The sequence below is a fragment of the Saccopteryx leptura genome, chromosome 4 (assembly GCF_036850995.1).
Source record: "Saccopteryx leptura isolate mSacLep1 chromosome 4, mSacLep1_pri_phased_curated, whole genome shotgun sequence".
Classification (NCBI taxonomy): Eukaryota; Metazoa; Chordata; class Mammalia; order Chiroptera; family Emballonuridae; genus Saccopteryx; species Saccopteryx leptura.
Window position 1 is genome coordinate 138,771,451 of NC_089506.1, and position 27,714 is coordinate 138,799,164.

Below are 27,714 nucleotides of genomic sequence, written 5' to 3' on the forward strand. Positions count from 1 at the left end.
GGATGCTACTTTGTTAAACATGTTAAAGTTTTTATAACCTGTTTCTATAATCCTAAATTGGATTTATTTTTCCCACTGTTCATATAAAACAGCAAATCTGAGGACTGAAAACCATGTAGAAGGGTGATTGTACTTAATGTGAAAGACTTGAATCCTTCCTTATGTGTGAGAGTGGTCTGCCAGCCTTACTATCAGTTTCTCTGTCATACGCTGCCAAACGTTTTATTTAAGTATTGTGAAAACTCTTTGTTTTTTTCAGGTCGAATGAGTGATTTGAGTGTAATTGGTCATCCAATAGATTCAGAATCTAAAGAAGATGAACCTTGTAGTGAAGAAACAGATTCAGAGCACGACCTAATTGCTGCAATTTTACCTGAATTAATTGAATTAGATCTATACCACAGTGAAGAAGATGAAGAGGAAGATGAAGACTGCGCAAACGCTACTGACATAACAACCACCCCTTCGGTACAATACATAAATGGGAAACACCTAGTCACTACTGTGCCCAAGGACCCGGAGGCAGCAGAAGCTAGGCGTGGCCAGTTTGAAAGTGTTGCACCTTCTCAGAATTTTTCAGACAGCAGTGAAAGTGATACTCATCAGTTTCTCATGGCCAAAACTGGATCATCTACTGCTGTGCAACCAAATGAATCTAAAGAAACTACTGAATCACTTGAAATGACATGGAAGCCTGAGACTTACCCTGAAACGCCAGAGCATTTTTCAAGTGGTGAGCCTGACGTTTTCCCCACAGTTCCATTGCGTGAGCTAGAAGCCACAGAAGGACAAAACTCAGCCACAGAGAAAGGTCCTGCACTTAATAATCTGGTAGGTGAACATACTGACCCTGTACCTTTGTTTCCTGAAGAGTCTTCAGGAGAAGCCACAGAAATGATTTTTTTAAGGGCTTCAGAAGTAACATTTGGCAAAGAGGCAGAAAAAGGTGCTTCTATCACATACTCTCTGAGTACAGTTCCAAGTTCTGTGTCAGCAAATGTTTCAGAGAAAGTATCAGCTGCTGTAACAGGAAGTCCCCAGCCTGCTGACCCATTGACCGCTGTGGAAAACTGGGTGGAACTAACCCTTAGACACATTGAAGAGCTCTCCAGGAAACCTTTAATTCCAGTGCCAGAAGGCTCTGGGGAAGCAGAAGAAAATAAAGACACAGTGTTTTCCTTGATAACCAATTCATTGCAGAGAAATACTACAGTGGAACTAGTTACTATCGACACTGGCAAGATAATGATTACGGACAACCTTTATGATGTTCCTGCAACCGCTATTTATTCAGTTTCTGAACAACCGTCTACAGAAGTAGTGCCCACCAAAATTGTAAGGGAAACAGACACTTCTGGGTGGGTTTTCAGTACATCTCTTGAGGGAAAGCGAGGGAAAGATGAAGAGGAAGGAACTGCAGCTTCCACAGCTCAGCTACATTTGCTCACACAGAGATCAGATCAATTAATTTCACCCTCTGAATTAGAAAACTCCAATGAAACTACTTCTAGCGATTCTGCGTCAGCCACCAGGAACAGTTTTATGCCCTCGACAACACCCACGCAGTCTGAAAGAGAAAAGACGAGTTCTAATCTTGTCCTTACAGAAACAAATACTTTAGACAACCTCAGGGTCCACCCCACTGAGCCCAGCAGTCACAGTCAACCTGGGGTGCAGGAAGGGCCGTCCACTGTCCCACATGGCCCTGCCTCTCTCTCTATGGAGCAAAGCTTTAGAGAAGCTGCTGCCCACCCAGAAACCGCTACTGTTTCTTCATTTCCATTAACCTTAGAGCCTGAAATCCAAATTAAAAAGGAAACAGATGGCACTTTGTCTCCCCATGTGGAAACTATATTCCCTTCTGAGCTGACAAGACTAGTTTTGAGTACAGTGATGGATAGAGAGGTTACTAAAATCATAAGCCAAACATCCAAGGAAAACCTTACAGCAGAGGTTTTAGGAGAGCCAAATCATGGGACAGAAATAAAGGGCTTCTCCACAGATTTTCCTGTGGAGGAAGACTTCAGTGGTGACTTTAGAGAGTACTCAACCATATCTAATCCCATAACAAAAGAAGAAACAGGAAAGATAGAAGAAGGCTCTGGGGATGCAGCATTTAAAGATACCCAGATGTCACCATCAACAATACCTACTTCAGGTCACATCAATTACAGAGCGAACTCAGAAGGACCTGGTGGCACCTTAGTCAGCACTTCAGCCTTCCCTTGGGAAGAATTCACATTCTCAGCTGAGAGTTCAGGTGAGCAAGCGGTCTCAGTCAGCAGCTCTGTTGACCAGGTGTTTCCAAGTGCTGTGGAACATGTTCTTGGTACAGAATCCCCATTTATTAAGCAAGTTTTGGAAGAAAAAGGTTCTATCAAAGAAGCTGATAAGAGATCCACCATTTTACCAAGAGCAGGAGGTAAAGGTACTGAAGCTCCAACAGAAAAGGGGGAAGTGAGGGTCAGTGGCACAGTTTCCATGGGCTTTCCCCAGACGATGGGGCCAACCAAATTGTGGTCCAGGCAAGAATTCAATCCTGTAACACAAGAAGTTGAAAGCAAAACAGTAGTAGAGGAAAAAATTGAAGAACAAAAATCTTTTGAATCCCCTCAAAGCTCTGTTGCACCAGACCAAACAAGTTTTGATTCACAAAGATTTATTGAACCTGGATTTCAAACCACAAATTTTTCTACACTTACAAAAAAGACAACTTACAGTACTGATAAGGAAATGAAGGAGGAAGACATTTCCTCAGTTGACATGTCTACTGCAGATTCCAGTGCAAAAGGTTTGGAACCCTATACAACTCTCCCCAAAGTTACTGGAAAATCGCATTTTTTCTTAGCTACTACCTCAGTGGCTGAATCTATTCTAGCTGAAAATGTAGTTACAGGTTCATCGATCAAAGAGGAAGAAAATGTAAAACCCTTTCCTAAAGTTACGAGACCAATTATTAAAGAGTCAGATACTGATTTATTCTCTGGCTTGGGATCAGGAGAAGAAGTTTTGCCCACTACAGTATCAGTGAATTTTACTGAAATGGAACAAATCATTAGCACATTCTATCCCCATACTTCTCAAGTCAAAAATTTCAAAACCAGCATCATAGGTGATACCACTGAAGATGATGAGGGAATGGAAAATACAACAAATGAAGTTAGACCACTCATTTCCAAAACAGATAGCATCTCTGAAGATAGTGAGACAGCACCCAGTACAACCTTACTAGAAATTTTACGTGACACCAGGATGGAAGGACCCTCTATGGCACCTCTCACCTTCTCCACAGACACTGAGCATCCTCAAAATCAGACTCACAGTTGGGAAGTAGAGAGTCAGAGTCGTCGACCACAACCTGGTCCTCAACAAGTCACTAACAAGAATTCTTCAGTAGCAGAAACTAGAGAAACAGCAACCTCTTCCACTGATTTACTGGCTGAAACTTATGGTCTTGGAATGGCCAAAGAATCTGTTACAACATCAAAGCCACATGACTTGTTTTATGAACATTCTGGACAAGGATCTGGGGAGTTGGATATAGTTGATTTAGTCCAAACTTCGGAAACTACTCAGGCAACCAGTCAAGGAAACACCATACTTGTTTCTAATGGATCCCTTGAAAAACACCCCAAAGTTCCAAGTCCTAAAGCCATTACTATTGATGAATTCCCAACAGTTTCGATGGTGCTACCTTTTCATTTAGAACAGAATAACATCTCCCCAGATCCAACTAGCACACTGTCAAATATGGTGTCATATAAGAGGTCCACAGAAAGTGCAGATAGTTTCCACAGCCATTCCAGTGGATTTGAGAATTCTACCTTAAAACTCGACAGAAAAACAACCACTGAAAATGTTATTATAGATCTGGACAAAGAGGACAAAGATTTACTATTGACAATTACAGAGAGTACCATCCTTGAAATTCTACCTGAGTTGACATCAGATAAAAATGCTATCATAGATATTGATCATACTAAACCCATGTATGAAGATATCCTTGGAATGCAAACGGACCTAGATCCAGAGACACCATCTGGACCACATGGCAGTAATGAAGAAAGTACTCAAATTCAAGAGAAGTACGGGGCAGCTGGTAACCTTTCCTTGATGGAGGAAAACTTTGAAGGTTCTGGTGATACTCTTCTGGCTAGCTACACTCAGGCAGTGCATAATGAATCCATGACTTCTGAAGACAGAAGCCAGTTCGATCACATGGGCTTTATCTTCACAACTGGAATCCCCATCCCAAGCACAGAAACAGAATTAAGTATTTTGCTCCCCACAGCAGCATCACTGCCCATTCCTGGTAAGTCTTCCACAATTCATCCAAATATTAAAGAACCAAAAACGGAAGCAAAAGCCTTGGAAGACATCTTTGAAGCAAGCACTTTGTCTGATGGTCAAGCTATTGCAGACCAAGGTGAAGTAATATCAACATCAGGACCTTTGGAAAGGACACAGGAAGAGTATGAAGAAAAGAAATATGTGGGTCCTTCTTTTCAGCCAGAATTCTCTTCAGGAGCTGGGGAGGCACTAACAGATTCTATACCCCATGTAAGTATTGGTACTATCCACCTGATGGCTCAGAGTTCGACAGAAGCATCTAATGTGATGGAAGGATATAATCTCCCAGATTATACCGATACAACATCAGCAGTTATGGCATTTGCAAAGCTGTCTTCAGAGATGCCATCATCTCCGTTCACTGTCCACTTAGGCAGTGGAGCCTCTGAACACACAGAGGGCCCCCCGCCGAGTGTTCTGCCCAGTGTAGATGCTGGCTCACTTCAGTTGTCCTCAGGAAAATTTGCAAATATTGAAGTGACTTTCAAACCACCAAGTGAAGAATACTTTCACATAACTGGGCCTCCATCCTTACCCATGCATACAAAACAAGAACCTTTAGAAGATGAAAATAAACCTGAGTTATTAGAACAAACGGAATCTTCTCCTACACAACTAGTTGCTGAAGAAGGAACTGAGATTCTCCAAGATTCCCCCAACAAAACCAGCGTTCAACTTTCTGGAGAAACAATCAAGGTATTTTCTAGTATGAGAACTGAGGATGAAATTCTTGTCACAGCTGCAGGTGAAATTAAGCTAGAAGGTGCTACACTGTGGCCACACTCCACTTCCGCTTTTGCAGTGTACGGGGCTGGGGCAGGTGTGGTGCCTCAGTCCAGCCCACAGACTTCTGAGAAGCCCACTGTTCCTTCTCTGGAAATAAACTCCGCAACACAGGCAGGCTTGCTCAGAGGGCAGGATTCCACAGTAGCGGCATCAGAACAGCAGGGATTGGCGAGAATTCTTGATTCCAATAATCAGGCAACAGTACACACTGCAGAGTTAAATATTTCACTTCCAACACCATCACTTTACCTTCTGGAAGCTTCTAATGAAACCGGTTTCCTGATTGACATGAATGAAGAGTCAGTGGGAGGCACAGCAGTCTATTTGCCAGGTAAGGTTTCAACATTGATTAATCTGTTTCCAGAGTTGGAAACAGTCCCTCGGTCCTAACATATATATTTGTACATAATTTTTATTGTGATATTAAATCAGTGTAAATTTCTGTATTGTTCACATAACAGCAGGCCAGGCCACAGTATTGAGTTCATAATGAGATGCAAAGAAAGTAAGTATAGATCACTTCTGAGCTTTATAGATGTTTTTTGTAATTTTCTGGGTTTTAGAAACAATGTACAATTGCACCACGGAAAACTTTTAAATGTTAGTGGTGTAACAATTCATTTTCGTTTTACTCACAATTAAAGTACTACTTTGTTATACATTTCATAGTCGCACATATCAGTTTTAAAAACAGGAAAAGTAAATCTATTCTTAAAAATATCTCACTGATAAGTGTTATTATGGCAGTGTCAAAATTTGTCAGGCCTTTAAAATTATAAAAAATTGCTCTAATAAACATTTCACATAGTTCATGCAATATCAGTTATCCATTCATACTTTTATTCAATTTCCTTGCTTCAGGTAGTCTACATAATGCTTCAAAGAAAGTGCCTGGCCACAGTGGGTATTCACTTAGTATTGATCTATGCTCTGTCTGTCAGAGAGGATTGCTGTATTTTGTTTTGTTTTGTTTTTTGCTGAATGGACAAAAAGCATGAATTTAGTATAGGTTTATATAGACTATCATTTAATCTTCACAGAAATGCTATATAGCACATACTGCTCTCCCCATTCACAGAAATGCTACACAGCACATACTGCTCTCCCCATTCACAGAAATGCTGTATAGCACATACTGCTCTCCCCATTCACAGAAATGCTGTATAGCACATACTGCTCTCCCCATTCACAGAAATGCTGTATAGCACATACTGCTCTCCCCATTCACAGAAATGCTACACAGCACATACTGCTCTCCCCATTCACAGAAATACTGTATAGCACATACTGCTCTCCCCACAACACATACTGCTCTCCCCATTCACAGAAATGCTACATAGCACATTCTGCTCTCCCCACAGCACATACTGCTCTCCCCACAGCACATACTGCTCTCCCCACAGCACATACTGCTCTCCCCATTTACAAGAGAGGCTCTTCAGCTGCTCCGGCTGCTCAGCCTCCAGCCACCATGGAAAGAATAGGATTTGTTGAACCCAGATCAACTTCAGAGTCTGTGGTTGTTTCATTGCTTTTGCAAGTTTCCTATTAATACAGTATAATAATAGATAGTTGCTTGTTAATGATATGTAAACCAGAAATCTGGGAATATATTACTTTGTAGAATTTATTTTCTTTTCAATGTAACCTGATAATATTGAAAAGTCTGTTGTAATGGTATTTTCCAGAAACGTTATTTAAATAACAGTATCAGTGGAACCGACATGGAATCATTACCACCTAGCTACTACCTAGAAAAAGAAAAACAAATCAGTACTTCCAAGGTTGCGTTGGTTGAAATAAGTTTTATTTTAATGAATGTGCTTTACAGCATGGCTGTACTTGAGTTATTCTTCTGATCTTCCAATATTATCTTTTGTGCCACTAATGTTTCAGTTTCTTGTGCTTCAGATAGAGTAAAATGGTCATAAACTGCAACTTTTATAAATGATTTGAAATATTTTATGAATAAAATTGATCAAAGGTGATTGATGAATCTCTTTTTGTCGTCACTCTATATTTAGTCTGTAAATAGTAACCAGGTAATTTGGCCAAAATTTATCTCTTTGTAGTTTAGTTTAACTATAGTTCAGGTTGGTGAAAAGATGATAATAGAAATCACGTAATAACTACATTTTGAAAAAGAATTAAATGTGATAAATGAATCAGAAATGTGTACCAGTTATCCAGTCCACAATGTTTACCCAGAATTAGAGCTTGCATCTTAATTGCAAAACGCATACTCACTTTAGGTTAATTCAGTAAGCAAAGCTTATATTGGATTGCCTGGGTCTGCCCGTTGCAGATTCAGCTTTCAGAGATGACTTCAAACTGTGCAGAGAAGAATACAAATCATATAAATAAAACTTTTCTTCTCGTCCAGGCTACTTTAAGTTTATAGAAAGACGCACTTTCTTGTCAAGCCCTTGTCCCATACTCGCTGTGTGCTGTCTAGTGTCTGTGGTGGGAACAGAAATAGTACATGACGATTCATAAGGGTCGCGTTGATTTTGCACTGAGGGCAACATGAGATGTGTTGTTGGCTGTAGCCGCGTCCTCAAGGCAGAGTACTTTGAAAGGCAGGAGGCTAAAACACCTAGCTAGGGAAGTTTTAAATATTTTTAAGACTACATGGGAAAGAGTCTGAGAAAAATTGGGGTAGTTTTGGGAAGAAGTAGGTATAAGCATCTGAATTAACTGAATTAACCTAATGTTGAACCCATGTGAATATGAATTTATCAAATCTTTCTAGTAGTTCAGAATTTACTTAACACTCAGAAAGTTTGAGTTTGAATTTCCTGTGTGGAAAAGACTCAATATCTTCTATAGCAGTGCCTTTTTTAGCCAAATATTCCTTAAATTCATAAGTCAACATCTTCTTTTCATGTGTAATTATTTCAGGGTCTTAAGATTCTTGAAAATAGGTTGCAGCCCATATATAACTTATTTATCTCAATTATTATGTAAAGCTTTAAACCATAATTTGGATTCTTGAACATTTTGAAACAAGCAATTCTAGAAAAATACTCAAATAATTAATGTAAAAACAAGTATACAAGAATTGTTACAGAATGATATATGTGCTTCAAATAGTGTAAAAGTATTTGCATTTAGAAAACATTTTAAACTGTTTCTCCTCATAAATTTGTCTCTCTGGCCTTTAATTATATCTGCTAAGAGTATTGGTTTTCTTTGTGTTTTAATGAGAACATTGTAATAAAAATTGGGGGTTTCGTTTTAGGTAAGGTTTTTGTGTTTGGGTTGTTTTTATACAGTAGAGTTTAATCCATGTGTTGCTTTTCTTCAAGTATAGTTTAAAGGAGTACATTTGGAACGTGTTTTTGGAAAAAGCATATTAATGTAGCAGAAGAGACTTCAGTGCACACTTTCGAAGAAAAAATTTCTGAGCATTAAGTGGTAAAAGGCAATAATAATTCAAATGATGGTAACAAGCCAGTCTGCTAAAAAAAGAATGCATGTTCTGTGTATCCAGCCATTTCACATGAACTAACCCCGTTTAAAAGAATACATTTCCATTCACTGTGCACATATGTGTAATCATTTTTGACTAAAATCAATTGCCATTATCATGCCAACTAAATCTGCAGTAGATTATATTAATTGCCAGATACAAAATGTTGTTTAAATATAATGATGTTTGAATCCCAGAAATGAATAGATATAATTTGTAACAATTAGTTATAATGCCAAAAACACTCCAGAAGTAAAGTTAATGTTAATTTGCATATATAGTATCTCTAAATTGCTACGGTAAAGCTTATATGTCATGGTAGCTGTAAGTGGCATTTTATGCTAAAATATATTGAAAGTTAGAGATGAGCCTAATTGCTTTCCTTACTTTCCTGAACATGATAGGACCTGATCGTTGCAAAACAAACCCATGCCTTAATGGAGGCACCTGCTACTCTACTGAAACTTCCTACGTATGTACCTGTGTGCCAGGATACAGTGGTGACCAGTGTGAACTTGGTAAGATGTCCTTGCCTGAAAAGGTGTAGTGCTTTTCCAGAAGATGCACTGGGGGGAAATTTATATTGCTTGAATCAATCAGAGGAGTACAAAGAAATTCATGTGTAGATGTTCAATCAAGTTAAAATCATAGACTAATTTAAGTAGATTCTGGGAAATGAGGACAGATGTTTACTGAATTTTGTTAATATACCCAAGTCTCAGTGAAGCTTACTGAGTTCGGATATGTCTTTTTGAGGTTTTTACAGATAAACTTTCTGCAAATGTAAAGTTGCATATATATTAACAAAAATTTCAATCTATCCCCCAAATCTGCATATCAATAAATAATTTAAATACATCAAATTTTTACAAAGCTATTTTTTAAAACTGTGGAGTTTATTAGCTGACTTGCTCCTCTGATGTGAGATGGGGAGGAGCCTTGTCTGGCTGTCCTCAGCAGCCAGGCTAGCCAACCTTGCCCTCCAGGAGCTGAGATTGTTGTCCTCCTCTCTTTCAGGTTTTGAGGAATGTAATTGTCTTTTATTAAACCAGTTTCCTTTATTCCCATTCTTATTTAGGTTTCCCTTTCTTAAAAAAAAAAAAGACCACATTTTTTAATTTAGCTAAATATAGACTTCAGCCCTGATGAAAGACATGATGGAATAGAATATTGGCCAGGCACTTCTTTTAGAGGTACCAGGATGGATTTCACATAAGATTGAGCAAAGAAGGCCAACAGAAATATCGGGGTAAAATCTCCAACATTCACATTAAAACAGTGCTTGTCTTAAAAAAATAAAAAAGCCAACAGAGTTAATAAGCTTTATCTGTTGCTAATTAGTAGGGAAATAGATATAGGAAAAGATTATATTTAAGGAATAATTACATATTAAACACCATATACGTATATATATTGTCATCTATCTGGCCCTCATTTATTTTATATTAAAGTCATTTCAAAGTAATTTAATAAGTTAATATGTGTGAAGCTCTTAAAACAGGGGCTGGCACTTAGCAATCGCCAAAAAAATGTTTGGTATCATTACTATATAATATCATCTCTACTAAGACCATTTATTTAGGTAAGAATCATTATATACCACTAGAAAATTTGATTTACTTTGTATATTAATTTTAAATTCTTTTTATTTAATATAAATGTTAATTAAAATTATAATGCAATTGCAAAATGCTGTAGAATGAAGTCATTAATTTTATTAAAGGAAATTGTGGAAGTCTTTGTAGAAAGGTTGCTTTTGATACAGATCTAAAAGGTGGGGAGGATTTTGATGGGTGGAGAAGGGAACTTGGACACCAAGTAAAAGCAGAGACCACAAACTACAAAATGTATCTGGGTGACTGCAGGTATTCGGGTATATCTACTTATGGGTTTGTGGGAGAGAAGCCTACTGGGATAGAATACTAGAGAGCAGGTTGAATCTAGGTAGGTCTGAGACGGTCCTGAATCCGTGTACTAAATAGTTGTTCTTCATACTCTAGTTGAGTGGTTCTGAGACTTTAGTGTGCATCAGAGTCACTGGGAGACTCCAGTAAAATACAGACTGTTATTGCCACACCCCCCAGTATCTGATTCAGTAGATCTGGGGTGGGCCTTGGAGCGTGTATTTCCACCATTCTCAGGCGATGCTTATGCTGCTGGCCCAGGGACCACACTATAAAGACAACTGTCCTGAGCAGCTGGGACCTATGGAATGTTTGGAAGCCCAGAGTAAAATCATTATAACTGTGCCCAAAGCAGCTGACAATCAGCGGAGTAAAGGATACATTGGAAAGGGAAGGGCCCAGGTTTGGGAGTCCTGTTAGGTATTTCCAGTGTTCTCTGAGTGAGGCAATCAGAGCATGAACCAGGATTGGGGGCAGGTAGCTGGACTAAAACTTTATCCATTGTAGGGCTCATATGACTCATCTAAAAGAAATGGACATCATTACCCTCTTATAATATCTTTGAAATTTTTATAGGATTGTCAGATATTTAGCAAATAAAAATACAAGGAGGTCAGTTAAATTTAAAATTTAGATTAAAAAAAAAAGGATAGTTTTTACTTTAAGTAAGTCCTAAATCAGGGGTCCCCAAACTACGGCCTGCAGGCCGCATGCGGCCCCCTGAGGCCATTTATCCGGCCCCCGCCGCACTTCCAGAAGGGCACCTCTTTCATTGGTGGTCAGTGAGAGGAGCATATTGACCATCTCATTAGCCAAAAGCAGGCCCATAGTTCCCATTGAAATACTGGTCAGTTTGTTGATTTAAATTTACTTGTTCTTTATTTTAAATATTGTTTTTGTTCTTGTTTTGTTATTTTACTTTAAAATAAGATATGTGCAGTGTGCATAGGGATTTGTTCATAGTTTTTTTTATAGTCCAGCTCTCCAACGGTCTGAGGGACAGTGAACTGGCCCCCTGTGTAAAAAGTTTGGGGACCCCTGTCCTAAATATAACATAGGATGTACTTACATTAAAAAGAATTTTTTTAAATCTAAAATTCACATTTAACTGGCTATCTTGTATTTTATCTAGCAACGTTACACTACATAGAATCCTTTGACTGTTTTTTAAAGAATTTTTGTGGCCTTTCATGACTTTATTTCAGATTTTGACGAATGCCACTCTAACCCATGTCGCAATGGAGCCACGTGTGTTGACGGTTTTAATACCTTCAGATGCCTCTGTCTTCCGAGCTACGTCGGTGCGCTCTGTGAACAAGGTAAGAGTTGGTGCCACATCTGTGTGGTGACCCTTACTGATACTTCATTTTGAATGTCACTTCTAGATAGCCTTTTGTCATAATGATTTGGATGCTTTTAGTCATTTTGGCCATCCTGAATATTCTTTCCGGCGGAGAAAATTCACATGTTACCTAAATACATGGGTTTCCTTATGTGTTCATAGCTCACAATGCCTGAAAAATAGTGTGGACTTGATCATTTTTGTTTTGCTGATAGAATGCAATTACAGACAGGTACACCAAGTTGAACTGAAGAGCATCTAACCAACAAAAGAAACATTGTTATATGTATTCTTTCCGTGGGCAAATTAGGAGTAGATGTTAATCCAAGTATGCGGTTTATACCTAGGAGTATTGAATTCAATGTTAGTTGCCTTTATTTTCTCCCCCTAAGCCCTTGATACTCAAGGGGTGTATTTTTCGTAGTCAGTCATCTCTGGAGAATAAGTTTATATAGTTGTTAGAATACATTAGCTTTGGTTTGGCAAACACTACCTAAATGATACTGTGAATCTGCTCAGCAGGGAATTTTCCTACTAAAGAAGCGTTTACTTTTTCTGAATGAAAGAAAGGCCTATGTTCATGATGGCTTAAATCTCCTGATCCCTGTAATTTGCATTTTATGGCCAACCTGAGTGTGTATGTTAGATGGTTAATGGTAACATTTCTTAGTTCATCAATCAGAACCAGACTGCATGCTCAGCGCGCCAAGCTTTGGGACGTCGATTTCCTCTACTTAAAATCCTGCAGTGGTTTGGCTTTGACAAAAGTGCCTAGTGCCAAACTTCCATTCTACCAGACAAAATGAAAACGTATTAGACACTCAGACACGTTGGTCTGGCCCCGCATTCTGCTCTTCAGCGTTAAACCAGACGTCACCACAGTTAAGGCAAACTGAAAGGATCCTGGATTAAATTGCCAATCGAAGGGGATGGCTGCTGGCCAAGTTTTTTAGTTGTTGCTTTTTTTTTTCCTTCCTCTTTGTCACATATGATGAATCTGTTTGTTTTAGAATTTTAAATGGTAATATGAAAATTGACCAAGCAATGTTCTCACTGTTTTTTTCCTTCTTAAAGGAAAACAGTGAGAAAAAGGCTTTTTGTTAGAGAAAACAAAGGTTGCTACATTTGAGTTATCAAAATATGTTTTAATGATTTTTGCTCTCCTTAGTTCAAAGTACAAGGAGCAATTCAAAAAATCATTTCTTCGACAGGTGTTTATTGAGCACCTACTGTTTTTCATGCACTGGAGATAGAGCTCTGAACAATACAGACACAGCCCTTGATCTTGGTGAGTCAGCATAATTCTTGGCAGAGAATAAAAAGAGATACTATGTGTTGAATACTTTACAGTTTATCAAAGGCTTCCAGGTACATTATTTCATTTGGTTGGCACAGTATTTCTCTGCAGTAAATGGGTCAGAAATTGAGGCTCAGAGAGAAACACAGATGTTTTCAAGACCACACAGCTCATTAATCAGACAGACAGTGGGGAAATGAACCTGAGTTGCCTTTTAAAGCCTAAGTTTTCCTCAATATCTTTACCCTTTTAAGGTAACCTCACAGATAAGCATTTGATTTCTTTGTGTACCTGATGGATCCAGTGGTAAAATTAAGTCCCTCTTGGGAGGGACTTTGGGGCCAGTTACCTTTTCCATCTCTTTACAAAAAATATGAATATTGAAAAGAAGAGGTATGGTTGTTTTTTCTCTCATTTCCGGTGCCCCTGACTTTCAGGTACATTGTGGATGATCTTCCAGCACGGTTCACTTTCATCCGCGCAGTGTCCAGAAACAGCCACCCAGTCTGTTTACCAGATGCAGCTGTGCTCCTGTGATTTATTGCCAAGCCTCAGAAAGATTTTTTTCTACCCTTTCAGGTTGCCTAAGAACAAATGTTTTCTTTATTAACAGCAGCGTTGTTGTCTAAATAGTTTTCGGTCCAAATTTCAGTGATGACTGTGTCGTTGTCTTTTCAGCTGACCTTTCTGTTCTCAGCGTTAGTAATATCCCAACTCCCAGTCCCTCTGGAATAGGGCCTACCTTTGGGTGGAGTGATAGTAGATTTGAGATCTAGACGGAGGTCTGAGAACAGTGGAGAGACGGTCCTGTACACACAGATTGCCCCCAGCCAAAGTCAGTGATACAGCTTGCTAGTAAGAAGTGCCTCAGTGTTGACAATTTAAGACTTGACAGCTATATGTCAGAGACGTTGAAAGCATTGCCTACGTATGATATAAGGAACAGATTTTTTGTGAGATTGTTTAGGAGTGATAGTTTCATCTGCCATGATCATGAACAGGAGTCGTTGTACCTTTCCTCATGACTCCCAACTTTCACAGGCAGAACAAAATCTGGGATTTTTTTAATGCAACTTATGCACTACAGGAGTTTTTAAGTGTAAGAGGCATTTCTGTGTCAGATGAATTTTAAGACAATATCATTCTAATGCACTGCCTTTTAATAAATGAAATGCGTGTTACGTTAGTAACACACATCCTAGGAGATGCTGCTTGACATGTAGTGCTTCTTTACATGTTTATTGAATCCACGAGTAATAAAAATTAAGTGAATCAGTGTGGATATTTAGCTTTTTAAAGAAGTCACTTTGGGCCCTGGCCGGTTGGCTCAGCGGTAGAGCGTCGGCCTGGCGTGCGGGGGACCCGGGTTCGATTCCCGGCCAGGGCACATAGAAGAAGCGCCCATTTGCTTCTCCACCCCCCCCTCCTTCCTCTCTATCTCTCTCTTCCCCTCCTGCAGCCAAGGCTCCATTGGAGCAAAGATGGCCCGGGCGCTGGGGATGGCTCCTTGGCCTCTGCCCCAGGCGCTAGAGGGGCTCTGGTCGCAGCGCCGGAGGGGCAGATCATCGCCCCCGGTGGGCGTGCCGGGTGGATCCCAGTCGGGCGCATGCGGGAGTCTGTTTGTCTCTCCCCGTTTCTAGCTTCAGAGAAGAAAAAAAAAAAAAAAAGAAGTCACTTTGTTAAATGGTATTTGCACATGTATTTACATTCATTGGGAGCTATGGTTTATATAGCACAGATGAGTAAATTGTCCCTGGTTAGTTGTAATAGAAACTCTGCCCTAGTTTTTTTGGAGCCATTCCTTTTTTTCTTTCTTTATTTTTTTCCTTCCTTCCTTCCTTCCTTCCTTCCTTCCTTCCTTCCTTCCTTCCTTCCTTCCTTCCTTCCTTCCTTCCTTCCTTCCTTCCTTTTTTCTTTTTTAATTTTTTAATAAAATATTGATTTTGGCCAGTGAGAAAGGGAGAGACAGAGAGACAGGAACATTGAGCTGTTTCTGTGTGTGTCTTGACCAGTGAGCTGTGCTCCCAGCCGAAGCTAACCAACCAAACTATCCATCAGGGGTGGAGGAGCCACATTCTGATAGGAATATATGCACCTGCTAAACAAGAAAGGCACTGTAGCAGTGATGTGGTTATGCATCTAAATTTTATGATTGTATTTTTTGAGGGGTTTCTTTGTTGCATAAAAGGAAAATAATAATACTCTATTTTAAATGATAAAAGATAAAAGCAGACTAAGACCATTTGTGTTAATAGAAGATAAGAGTATATAGAATTTTTTTGTGATGTAGTGTTCCATAAATTAGGGATCCTCTAAAATTTTAAACTGTGTCTTAAAATAAACAATAGTTTTCAAGGTTGAGGAATGCTGTGCTATTATAATATTGCATTATTGACTTTGGCAGAAAGAGTGTTCTAAAAATTGTCCAATTCTCCTCCTATGTAAATTAACCCCCTCATATATAAAGATCAATTTCTTCCCCACCACTTGTGGCCTCAGCACTGAATCCTTCCATGAGAACTCTCCAAAAGGAAAATTACTACATCCAAGTAACCAAATATACTTCATTCTTGGGCACTGAGTGCTTTTTTTATACCAGATCACTTGCTGTGTCCTGTGTCCTTTCCCATGAGATTTGGTGGTCTCCAAACAGCACTTTAATAAAACTCAAAGCTTCCAGTGCGCATGATTTAAACCAATTAGTCAGCTGGCTGTAACTAAACAATAGTCCAGATAGACTAAACTGAAGTGAAGACTGTCCTCAGAGATAAGTTGCATCTGTTGTACAATCATGGCCTCACTGAAGCCAGGGAAAAATACATCTCTCATGGTGTAGGCTTCCCAGCTATGAGAGAGAGAAGAGTAAATGGAGTGAGAGTCAGGAGGCAGTTTGACTTTCAGTTTGGCCTCCAAGTCTGAAACATAAAACAAGCATTTATTTCATGGAGTTAGGTTTTGTTTTTTCCATTTATCAGTACAATTAGAGGAGAAACAGCGAGTCATCAGGTAATCTGAAATGCTTTCTGGTGCTTAAAATACTATGAATGTTATCGTTTTGTTAGTTTTTACATGTAACTAGTTAAATATATTTGTGAGAATTGTTTTAGAAAATGAAAATTATTTCTATTGCCCTGGCCATGTAACTTGGTTGGTTAGAGCGTCATCCAGATACATAAAGGTTGCTAGTTCAATCCCTGGTCAGGGCACATACAAAAACAGGTTGATGTTTCTGTCTCTCTCTCTCCCTTCATCTCTTTCTAAAAGTTAATAAATTTAAAAAAACTTCATAGAAAATTATTTCTATGAATTATTATTCAACAGAGTTTAACCCCACTTGTGAGTGGGTGAGTCTGAGGGAAGTTTTCCACTGAGAATGCAGGCTGTGAGCAAGGGTGCTCTCCTGGAAAAAACACACACAAACTGGCATTCTAGGACGTATAGCTGAAGCTTACGTATAATTAGAATATATTGGAAATATGTATCCATTCTACCAAAGTATTGGTGATAGTGCACTTGTTGTGAAAGAGGAAAAAAATATATACATATCTATAAACACATTTACATATATACATATACATATGTGTATGTGTCTTGGTGGACTGAGAGTGAACTTAAAGAACTTAGGTTTTTTTCATTGTTAATAAACTTAAAATTCATTCATACTTGTAGTTGCCTATATCTCTGCTCCCTTTGGAAGAAGGCAGCAGCAGCCTTAGCTATAGCCCAGAAGCTGCCTACTGAAGAAGATTTTGTTTTTTTCTTCTTTTACATCCTACCTGGCCAGAGACTGGCCATCAGCTGTCTTTCTGGGAAGTGGGAAAGGACTACTTCCAGACCTTTAAAGGTCTTATACATGTATTCAAAAGCTTATTGGCCAGAATTCTTAGCACTTAAATCATGCTCTTTAGAAAAGTTTCATTGGTAACGAATTAGCCCCAACTGCTTCAGGAGAAAGTCGCTGGGCACGACGCCTCAGCGGTGCGCTGGCCTCCTTTCCACCTTCTCTCCTGCCCAAGCTGATTTTCACTAAGGAAACTGCAGTTAGATACTGGCTTTTCAGTTTAAGACATTCAGTAAGTTCTCACTTAATGTGAAATGACATCTTTACTTCAGTTTAGTATCAGGCTTGTGTCTAATTGCCCAGTTGATATAAAAGAGAGTTAGATTCTTATAGCATCTCATCTATGTTATAACAAAACAAAGTTGCACAGAATGACAAGGCCTTATTTAAGGACCTGCCACTCATGTGGCCAGACTCAGTTGGGCTCTCTTGATCATGATTTCTTTGTCATCATATCCTAATTTTATGAATCCATTATTTCAGGGATGTTGCATTGATTACTGCCTTGGGCCTTCTGTTAACACTTGGATCAGCGAGCCAAGTTTAAATTACGTAGGTGGGTTTAATAAACCTCTGCCTTATTTCTTCCCAGACACTGAGACCTGTGACTATGGCTGGCACAAATTCCAAGGACAGTGTTACAAGTACTTCGCCCATCGACGCACATGGGACGCAGCTGAGCGGGAGTGCCGTCTGCAGGGTGCCCATCTCACAAGCATTCTTTCTCACGAAGAACAAATATTTGTGAATCGTATGTACCAAATATACATTAGTCTTCAGAAGCTTCACTCATTCTCACCACCTTCTTCGCTTTCTCTCTATATAATTAAAAAAAGTAACTTTCTCAGTTGTGATTCTTATTAAATTCAACTTACTAAATCCTTCATCTGTGAACTACTTAAAATCATTTTTTATAAGTCTCCCATTTTGAGAGACATTCAACTATAGTACAGGAGGGCCTTTCTTGGGCGGCCAGCAATAAGAGGTGAATGAAACAGCATGCTGTAGATTGAGTCATATGAAATTGGTTTAATCTAATTCTTCTGGTGGTTACTTTCGTGGTCTCTATGTTGAATATGTGCATGTTGTCTAAAGCTAAAGAGAAAATTGCTTTTAGTTACTTTTGTCCCAGTAATTAAAACAGAATTGTTAATAGCACCCTCTTCTTGTCCTCTGTACATAATTAGTTCTTATCCAAGTTTCTAATTATTTTCGACCATAGATGTGGACTTCATATTAAGATCAAGAGTAGATGGAGACACACTAATGAAACTTACTATTGGAGCTGTTTACTTGCTCTTTTTTAAAAATTGATTTTAGAGACAAAGAGGAAGGGAGAGACAAAGAGAAACATCAATTTATTGTTCCATTTATTTATGCAGTCAGTGGTTGATTCTTGTATGTGCCCTGATCAGGGACTGAATCCACAACCTTGGCATATCAGGACAATTCTCTAACCAACTGAGCTACCCGGCCAAGGCAAAACACAAAGTCAATCAAGCATGATTATGAGGAGACTTAACAATAACTTAACAATGAACTTAACAATAACCTACAACCTTTGGACCATCCTACCTCTTTATAGCATAAAGGAGTGTAGCTAGTTTTATTTAGCAAATATGTAGAATTATTTGTTCATGAAGAATTGTCAATTTAACATGTTTCTCATGATGCCTGCTATCTTTTAGAATTTAGTTGTTAATTTACAAGCTCAATAGAGTTTAATTTAAATTTTTGTACGTATGCTTGCCAGTGACTCATCTTATGGTGGAAACCACTATTTTGGGGGAAATTTTGCAATACTGTCTGGTCTAGGTATTTAACTGTTTAAACTGCTCTGAGAAGAAATATATGGCCTCTAAAGTGAGGTCAGCCTGGGTAAGATGTGTCATGTTCTATTGGGTCACTGAATTTTTGCCACTGGCATTGGCATAACTTAGTAAAAAAATAAATTGAAAGTTTCTATTATGAGTAAGGATGAAAAAAAATATTCAAGTTGTATTAAACTGCTAGAAAAATAATTGTCTATGTTTGATATTATAATGTTTCACAATGTTTGAAAATTAGATTTTTAGTTTTAAGCGCATTGGGCAGAAGAACAAAAGATAGTTAGACCATGAAATATTTTTATGAGAAACTAAACAAAAATCCAGCCAGAAAAGAGGATGCATGATTCACTCTGAAAATACATTCCGTCCATCTATTGGAAAGGTAATAAAATATGTTATTTACCATCTTTTAGGTGTAGGCCACGACTACCAGTGGATAGGCCTCAATGACAAGATGTTTGAGCATGACTTCCGCTGGACTGATGGCAGTACACTGGTAAGTTGCTTATGAAAATTATTCTAGTTCTAGGAACTTGGTACTGTGTGCCAACTGCATTGTATGGAGGACACATTAGACTGAAGATAATTAAGTGACTTGCTGAGGGTCACTCAGTGAAATAGAGGGGAGTTAGAATAGAGTTCCATGAGAATAGTCCAACTCCCACTGCTCCAATCACCGTGGCTCTCTTTATAAGAGGACTCTGTCAGACTTCCACTACTGGGAAGTCACATCATCAGAATTGCCTCAAATTTGTATATCTTGGCTTTGGAGAACTTCAAATAAAAAGAAAAAGAAAAGGTCTTTAAAAATGCCTTTCTCTATAACATAATTGCACTAGAAATCTGATGTGAGGCATAGCTTTTTTTTTTTTTTTAATGAGCGAGAGAGACAGACAAGCAAGAAGGGAAAAAGATGAGAAGCATCAACTCATAGTTGTGGCATGTTAGTTATTCATTGATTGCTTTCTCATATGTGCTTTGACCGGGGGGCTACAGCAGAGCAAGTAACCCCTTGCTCGAGCCAGCGACCTTGGGCTCAAGCCAGTGACCTTGGGCTTCAAGCCAGTGACCTTTGGGCTCAAGCCAGTGACCATGGGGTCATGTCTATGATCCCACACTCAAGCCAGTGACCCCAGGCTCAAGCTGGTGAGCATACATTCAAGCCAGATAAGCCTGTGCTCAGGCCAGCAACCTCGGTGTTTTGAACCTGGATCCTCAGCATCCCAGGCTGAAGCTCTATTCCTTGTGCCACTGCCTGGTCAGGTGGCATGGCTCATCTAAGTAAAGATGCCTATTTTATTTTCATTTTAAGAAAAGATTGTTGAATTATGATCTTATGAATTTCCTTTCATTCAAACTCTGCTGACTAATTATATATTTGTAGCTTTCTCTACTTCCTAAAGAAAGAAGTGGTTTGGTGAAACTGGCCACAACCCTGAGTAGGCTGGAATAAGGTTCTTTTTTTGTTTTTTTTTTTTTGTATTTTTCTGAAGTTGGAAATGGGGAGGCAGACAGACTCCAGCATGCGCTGAACCGGGATCCACCCGGCACGCCCACTAGGGGGCGATGCTCCACCCATCTGGGGTGTCACTCTGCTGCAATCAGAGCCATTCTAGCGCCTGAGGCAGAGGCCACAGAGCCATCCTCAGCGCCCGGGCAAATTTTGTTCCAATGGAGCCTTGGCTGCGGGAGGGGAAGAGAGAGACAGAGAGGAAGGAGGTGGGGGGGTGGAGAAGCAGATGGGCGCTTCTCCTGTATGCCCTGCCCGGGAATCAAACCCGGGACTCCCGCAAGTCAGGCCAACCAGCCAGGGCCTGGAATAAGGTTCTTAAGTCAGGATTAGTAAAGCTGTTTTTCAGAAATAGTTCACGTTACCTGTATTAGTGGTTCCAGGCCCTGGCTTTTGTTAGAATCACCAGGAGAGTGTAACTAAACAATTAGTGCCAGTACTCAGCTCAAATTCATTATAACAAAGCCTCTGGCAGCTATATTTTCTAGGTGTTCCCTAGGAGATTCTAAAATGCAGACAAAGTTGGAATCCACTGGGCTAGACAGTAAGCGTAAGTCAAATTCTAAATTCGATAAACAAGAAAAATTGAAAATAGTTGTTAAGCTCTTTTTTGAGTATGGTTACTTCGCTACTTAAATTTCATTCATTACCTGCCACTCACGTAGTTTAATGAGTTTGGCAAAATGTAAAGTTTATCTACGAACAAATGCCAAAGTAATTTTTGTTTTTGGAAGTTTTACTCTGTCTGTTCAGGAAAGCTTCTTGGTATTTTGTTGACCTACTCTTTCCATCACCAGTGTCAGCCATCGTACTAAGCACTTTGCCTGTGTTTATTCCTCACAGTAACCTTTAAGGGAGGCATTAGGTGTCTTATGGTAAAGAAAGAGAAGGTCAATAGGCTGAGGTATTTTCCCAGAGTCATAATGCTATTCAGTGGTGAAGCCAGTATTTGAACTCAGGCCTGTCTCCAAAGCCATAGACTTTTTTCTGGCTGGTGCCTCCTTGACTTGAAAGAGGACCCTTATTATATTTTGCCTTTATCAACCCCGACGTAAAGCTTGGCTTGCCCTCTATCTGTCATGACTCCTTATGTTTAATCAGCACTGTTTGTCGTTCAAGTTCATAAGTAGGTTTTGGTAGGATTCAGAAGAAATAGGGAAAGTAGATTACCCATGAAACAGTCTCAGTAAGGTATATGAACTCTGGATTAATTAGTCTTGTTTTCTTCTAATTGTCCTTGCTAGATGATATATCAGAAATTTTTCATCTGTGTGTTTTCTTTTTGTTGTACCCAAGGGGGATAAATTTGGTCAATTAGATTAATAGTGATTGGTAGGGCATAAGTCATTATATACTAATTTTAACTGAAGATAGACATTTTTGTGTGTTTGTGTGACAGAGAAAGACAAAGAGAGGGACAGATAGGGACAGACAGGAAGGGAGAGAGATGAGAAGCATCAATTCTTTATTGCGACACCTTAGTTGTTCATTGATTGCTTTCTCATATGTGCCTTGACTGGGGGGCTACAGAAGATGGAGTGACCCCTTGCTCAAACCAGATGAACTCGCAGTCAAGTGGCAACCTCGGAGCCTCAAACCTGGGTCCTCTGCGTCCCAATCCAACACTCTATCCACTGCACCACTGCCTGGTCAGGCTGAAGATAGACTTTTGTTTTTATTAATTTATAAGTTATATAATGATTAAAAGAAATTTTTCTGTATATTACAGATAGTTAAAACCATTTTCATAATTTTTTAAATGTATGTTATATAGTATAGACATTTAATAAGTTTTCTCTTGCTGAATGCATACTTTTGTCTTGTGGGATAAATTGGGTTTTTAGGATATCCACCATTAGGTCTTCCTCTCACAAACTTTCCTTTATAAATAGCCCAGTGAAAAGTGCAGGTACTTGTGAGCTCCCAATTATATTACAGAAGCCAGAATGCCAAGGACTCAGGCAGCCATTCAGGTTGGTACTTACTTGCGCCCTCCAGATCGAGACCACTACATAGTCTACCTGGATGTGCCAGTGCTGAGCCTGAAAGAGCTGCATCTGGCCAGGTGGAGTGTATGTAAAGCCTGTTGTTTGCTACATACTGACCTGATTAAGCCAAGTCCCTGATTATGTCTGTCTCTCATTGGTTATATAGAATTGATTTGTAGGTTTTTATTTTTCTCATTTTTTTGCATGTTACTAGATATTTTTTCTGGTCTCTCCATTAGCAGTTTACCTCTTGAAAGAAGTATTACTATTGCTTGTTTTTTATTTCTCATTGTGTCTAGGATAAAGGCCCTATAAGTTTTGTGAGCTTGGTTAATGAGATTGAACATTGACTTCTATCTGGAAGCCATGTACAATCATTAAAACATCTTAGGGAATTTATCATCCATATGAGGCATCAGTCAGGTTGGCTTGGCTCATCAAATGTCATTATTCCACTATACCAAAGCAAGCCAACTTAACCATTTTTTTCATCTGTGTTCATTAATTTTTAATGGACTGTGAAAATGATCATTTTCATAGTCAGGCTGGTCCTAAACTTAGTAAATAAGCAAGCATTACACTTTGTAAAAAAATATTGCTCTTTCCCAGAAATTTTCAGAGGAAGATAACCTAACATTGATAATTGTACAATATAAACAACAACCTTACTCTTAATTAATTCACATTTTTAATCAGAAGCTAAGGGTTCTGGAAAGAGTACCAAGTGAGGCCTCAGTCTGAAGAGGCAGCAAATGAATTGCATAAGCAGGCAAAGGTTATCAAAGAAATGACACAGGAACTCCAGAACAAACTCTGACAGGGCCTCGGTTTCTTCTTAATTCACCCTTTGTGTAAAATAAAAGTGTGGTAAGGAGTGTCCCTTCACTTTGAACATCTTGGAACAGAAAAGACCATCTGCCCAACAGCCTGTCTCCCTCCCAACTGACTGATCTCTGGCCCACTTTCTGCTTCTGTGGCCGCCCTGCCTCTGTCCTTCCTTTCTGAGACAGCCTAGGTGTCTGTCACCCTCGTCTGTAGTTCTCTCTACAGCCACCATCCCCTTAACAGCTTCCATATGTGCACAGGCCTTTGGATAAAATAGTTCTCTTTTGTCTCGCTGTTTACTCGAAGTGTCTTGCTTTTGAAAATACCCCGAGTTGTAAACTCTTCATCTGAAAAAGCAGGATCTGCTTACACTTAGAAATGGTGTTAACTCGACTGTGTGTAATTTTAAGGACTTTGTTTATGTTTTAGAGTGATTTCTCCCCTCCATCCCCACCCCACCCCCAATTTTTGTTTGAAAGATTTATTAGCGCTTATCCTTCTTGGGAGGCAGAGCAGTATTAAAACAAAAAGAACCTTTGATATTTACCGTATGTTATCTTTTATTACTCAGTCTAATATTAAGTAAAAACAAGTTTATATAAGGTTTCAATTTCAATAATTTCTTGAAATAATTAAACTTTGCTTTATAATTATAAATTGCAGTATAATTATATCATATTTAAAAAGATTATGCTTTACAGCTAGACTGATTTAATTTACATGCTTATACTGTCCTACATTAACAATGTTACTTCTCCAAGTTATCTGAACTGCGCCTCTTCTAATTCTGATAGATTGATTCCACATTATTGGCCTCTAGAATAGATGATACAGTTAACAAAATGTCAAATTCCTACTTTTGTTATATTTTAAAATATTTTTTATTACTTATTTGGTGTGTGTGACCAATAAATTTCACAAAAGGGTACTCATGGATAAAATTGGGTCTAGGCTTCCCCTTGTGATTATATTAGGGTTATTTTTTCTTAACACATTTACATTTTTACTTTGTCACGTGGGTTTCTACTAACTTATTTCTACTAGCAGTTATTATTTCTACTATCAGTTATTCTTTATCTTAACTATTGATCTCTAACAGTGAAATGCCTTTAAGTGCTTTATTAGAAACCTCGACAAATAACTTCAATAGTGAAATACTTTATTTGTTACCCAAATAATGTCTTCAAAGACATTAAGTTAAACCATCCAAGTTAAATACACATTAAAGCTGGCAAACTTAAACAAATATTTATCTAGCTTTTATACCATTATCTGACTTTTAAGTCCTATCCTTGACTTACTGTTAAATGAATGACTACTCTGAAGTGTTTTCCCTATATCTGTTTTCCTGTGCCTACAACCTTCTTCTCTTCTTGCTATGAACTCCTGTTACTCCCTTCTTAAAATTCTTCAATGTCTTCTTATTGCCTTCAGTATAAAGTTTTAATTATTAGCATGGAAAACCAAGTCCACCAACTCCATCTGCCACTCATCTCAGAACACTTGCTGTTTAAGCCAGGATATCTCGCTTCTGCAGTTCCTTGCATCCACTTGCCCAGTGCTTACAGTGCTCATACCCCTTGCTCTAATTTTATTTAATAAGCATTCAGATACCTTGCTTAGCCAGGAAGCCTTTGTAGCTAGGTGTAACTAAGAGCTTCTCTTCTGTTTCCTGCAACCTTTTGTGCACCCTTCCGGTTCCCCCCCCCCCCCCCCCCAGAGCCTGGGGTGTGTGTGTAAATTTCCTGACTTGCTTTCTGAGACAGGGAGTAACTTTCATCTTTATTTGTTCAAGATCTAGCAGAGTTGTTGACAAAAACAAATACTTAACAAATTGTTTGTTTGTTTGTTTTTAAGGTAGAAATCATTATCTGTACATTGTTCAACGATTCATTATTATCTTTTGAATCCTGAAATGACAGTTCTTGCTTATCTATATTATTTTATTTGATGTTGTACCAGTATGAAAACCTTCAAACATAGTAGGTGCGATTTCAGATATGATGACAAGAAAAAAATATTATTCCTCACAAAAGAAATTTATAGTCATGCATATGCATCTTATAAAAGTCATTAACCCAAAGGAAAATAGGTGTTCCCACTGGAAATGCTGACCGTTTTGACCATAGTTATCCCAAGAATACATTTACAATAAGACTTAGGAAGAAAAAAATGGAGAGCAAATTTTCAACCTCCGCAAGGTGGGAGATCTGTCGGGGTTGATTGTCCATGGAGCTTTAGGAAACCAACAAGCACTCAAAACTTAGAAGGAAGATTTTTATTCAAGATAGCCATGTATTTTTACCATTATATATAGTCTTTTAACAAAAATTACTTTCAAGAATCTTATTATCCAAATCCAAAATATAGTGAAAGAAATCTTACTCCTGAATGTTATCAGCTCATTTGTTTTTTATAGATTGTTGACCAAGGATGAATTGTTGCCTAAGGTTGGCCAGAGTTTCCATTATTTATCCACTATTGGTTTCCGACCTGGGCCGGTTCACCCCTCCTTAGGCAACCTGGTGGTCCCCCGGTCCCAGGAGGTCACCATATTGATGCCGAACTTAGTGCGGACACCCGATCGGCATAGCGCACTACAACCCAGAACTGCTGGGCTCAAGCGATCCACCGCCTCAGCCTCCCGAGTAGCTGGGACTACAGGCGCGCGCCACCACGCGCTATCCACTATTGGTGACCATTCTTTCCAGCCCAGGGGGAGCCAGACATCTGGAAACACTATGGAAGCATTTCTATTTCTCTATGTACGTTCTAACAAACTTATTTTTACAACTTTCTTTGCAACTATAGTCTATAGTGTGTCCATGGACAGCACAATTAGAGAGATTCTAGGAATGATTAAGTGCCTTAAACACAGTACTTTTCATAACCTGCTTCCCCAACCAGTGGTTTAAAATCAACCCAGGGACCGCAGAGATTTAAAGCTCTTAGCACCCTGCTCCCTCCTATATCTGACCCCCAGGAGTGAGACTCTCACAAGGGGACTTCTCCGTGGTCTGTAAAGCTCCTTCCTCTCTTCTCCTGAGTTCTCCAGCACCTTCAGAGGTAACCCTTCACCGCTGTTGATCCATGCTTCAGTGGATCAGACGCAGTTACTTCAAAGGAAAATCTCCCTTACATAGCATTGTCCAGAGGGTGAGGATAGAATAGAACTGACAGCCCAGTTCCCTGTTTAAAATGCTGAGGAGCTTTTGGAAAATTTGATTTATTTTGGTAAAAAAACAAAAAACACACACCCTGCATTTATTTGAATACATCTTAATAAACATTTTCTACATCTCTTTTTCACATTTTTCCTTCAGCCATCTCACTTTGTTGGCTCGTAAGTCCCTGTGAGGCTGCTGGCTGTGGACTTCCTAGGAGGCTGCTGGCTTGTGGACTTCCTAGGAAGTAGTCCTGACCTCCTTTTCACTCTCCAGGCACATACAGACTTCTCTCCTTGCCCTTGTCTGAATCTAGTCCGGAAGTTAGGAATAAGTTACTAATTCACAGATTGAAAAATGTCATATTTTCTAGTTCTACCCAACTCATCTTCCCTTTGATAATTATGATATAAAGTACAAAATGTTAATCGATAAACTTTTCTATTTAAAAAAAAAATCCTACTTAAAAGTATTTCTAGAACATAACAGAACGTGTTTTTTTCTACTGTAATAAGCATGGTCCACCATTGGCAATCTGGCATACGCAGATTTTGGGACACCCACTTGCTCTCCTGGTTAGAGTTGATGTATGAGACTAACCAGACTGGTTGAGGATTTGACCTTAAATCCAGAGAGTACCTTTTCTATTTTTCATAAATAAACACATCACTCTATCCAATAGAGTATTGTGAGAAAAACAAGCTTTGAAAAAGGTAGAAACAATAAAGAAATAGCCCCTAACCCAGAAAGAGACACTTAAAAAGAGCAGAGAAAGAAGAAACAAGTCACAGACCACAAACCATTATTCTTTTCCTGCAGGAATGTATCATTATTACCCTTTATAAACACAAAGGTTTTAGCCTCCTCTCTCTCCCGGATGTCTTGGACATTGAAAAGTGAACCAGGAGTAGTAACTCCTGTGTTTTCTAAGTTTGTTTGTAGGTTATCTGCTCATTTGAAAGGATTACACATGATTTAGCAGGAGAAAAAAATACACACCCCCCCAAAAAAAAACCCCACCCCAAACCAAAAACCTGAAGTTTTTCTCTGTCAACTGAAAATCTTATAAGACTTTCTATAAAGTGTTTGCAGGTGGATGTGTGTCTGCTGTGATGACGTTTTAACTTCAAGTCAAATGCCACTTTTCTGTGAACAAGTCACACTGTCTATCAACATTAATTCAATTATGTTAAACCTCACAGGCTTCATTATATTAACCTAAAAGCCAAGGAAAACATATGCGTTTCCCCAGCCTTTAACACATTACTCATGAGTAGCTCTTAGTTTCTTTCCTGTGAAAGACCACCGAGCTCTTAATGAAAATTTTTACTTGTGTTCCAGTTCTGTTTGATTTTAAACCAGGAACTGGTCCTTCTGATTCTACCTGGGAAAATCCAAGGAGTTCT

General features: G+C 38.9%; 1 protein-coding gene across 4 annotated transcripts in view; it reads left to right on the plus strand.

Moving 5' to 3' along the window:
• Positions 1-27,714, plus strand: part of VCAN (versican) — a 130,361-nt gene that overhangs the window by 74,541 nt on the left and 28,106 nt on the right. For 2 of the 4 annotated variants that reach the window (XM_066381789.1, XM_066381785.1), the window contains 5 exons: positions 260-5,467; positions 9,013-9,126; positions 11,718-11,831; positions 17,585-17,743; positions 19,235-19,317. In XM_066381789.1, the coding sequence (XP_066237886.1) occupies positions 260-5,467; positions 9,013-9,126; positions 11,718-11,831; positions 17,585-17,743; positions 19,235-19,317 (5,678 nt within the window). The remainder of the gene's footprint in view (positions 1-259; positions 5,468-9,012; positions 9,127-11,717; positions 11,832-17,584; positions 17,744-19,234; positions 19,318-27,714) is intronic. The other 2 variants (XM_066381786.1, XM_066381787.1) reach the window with 1 other exon arrangement.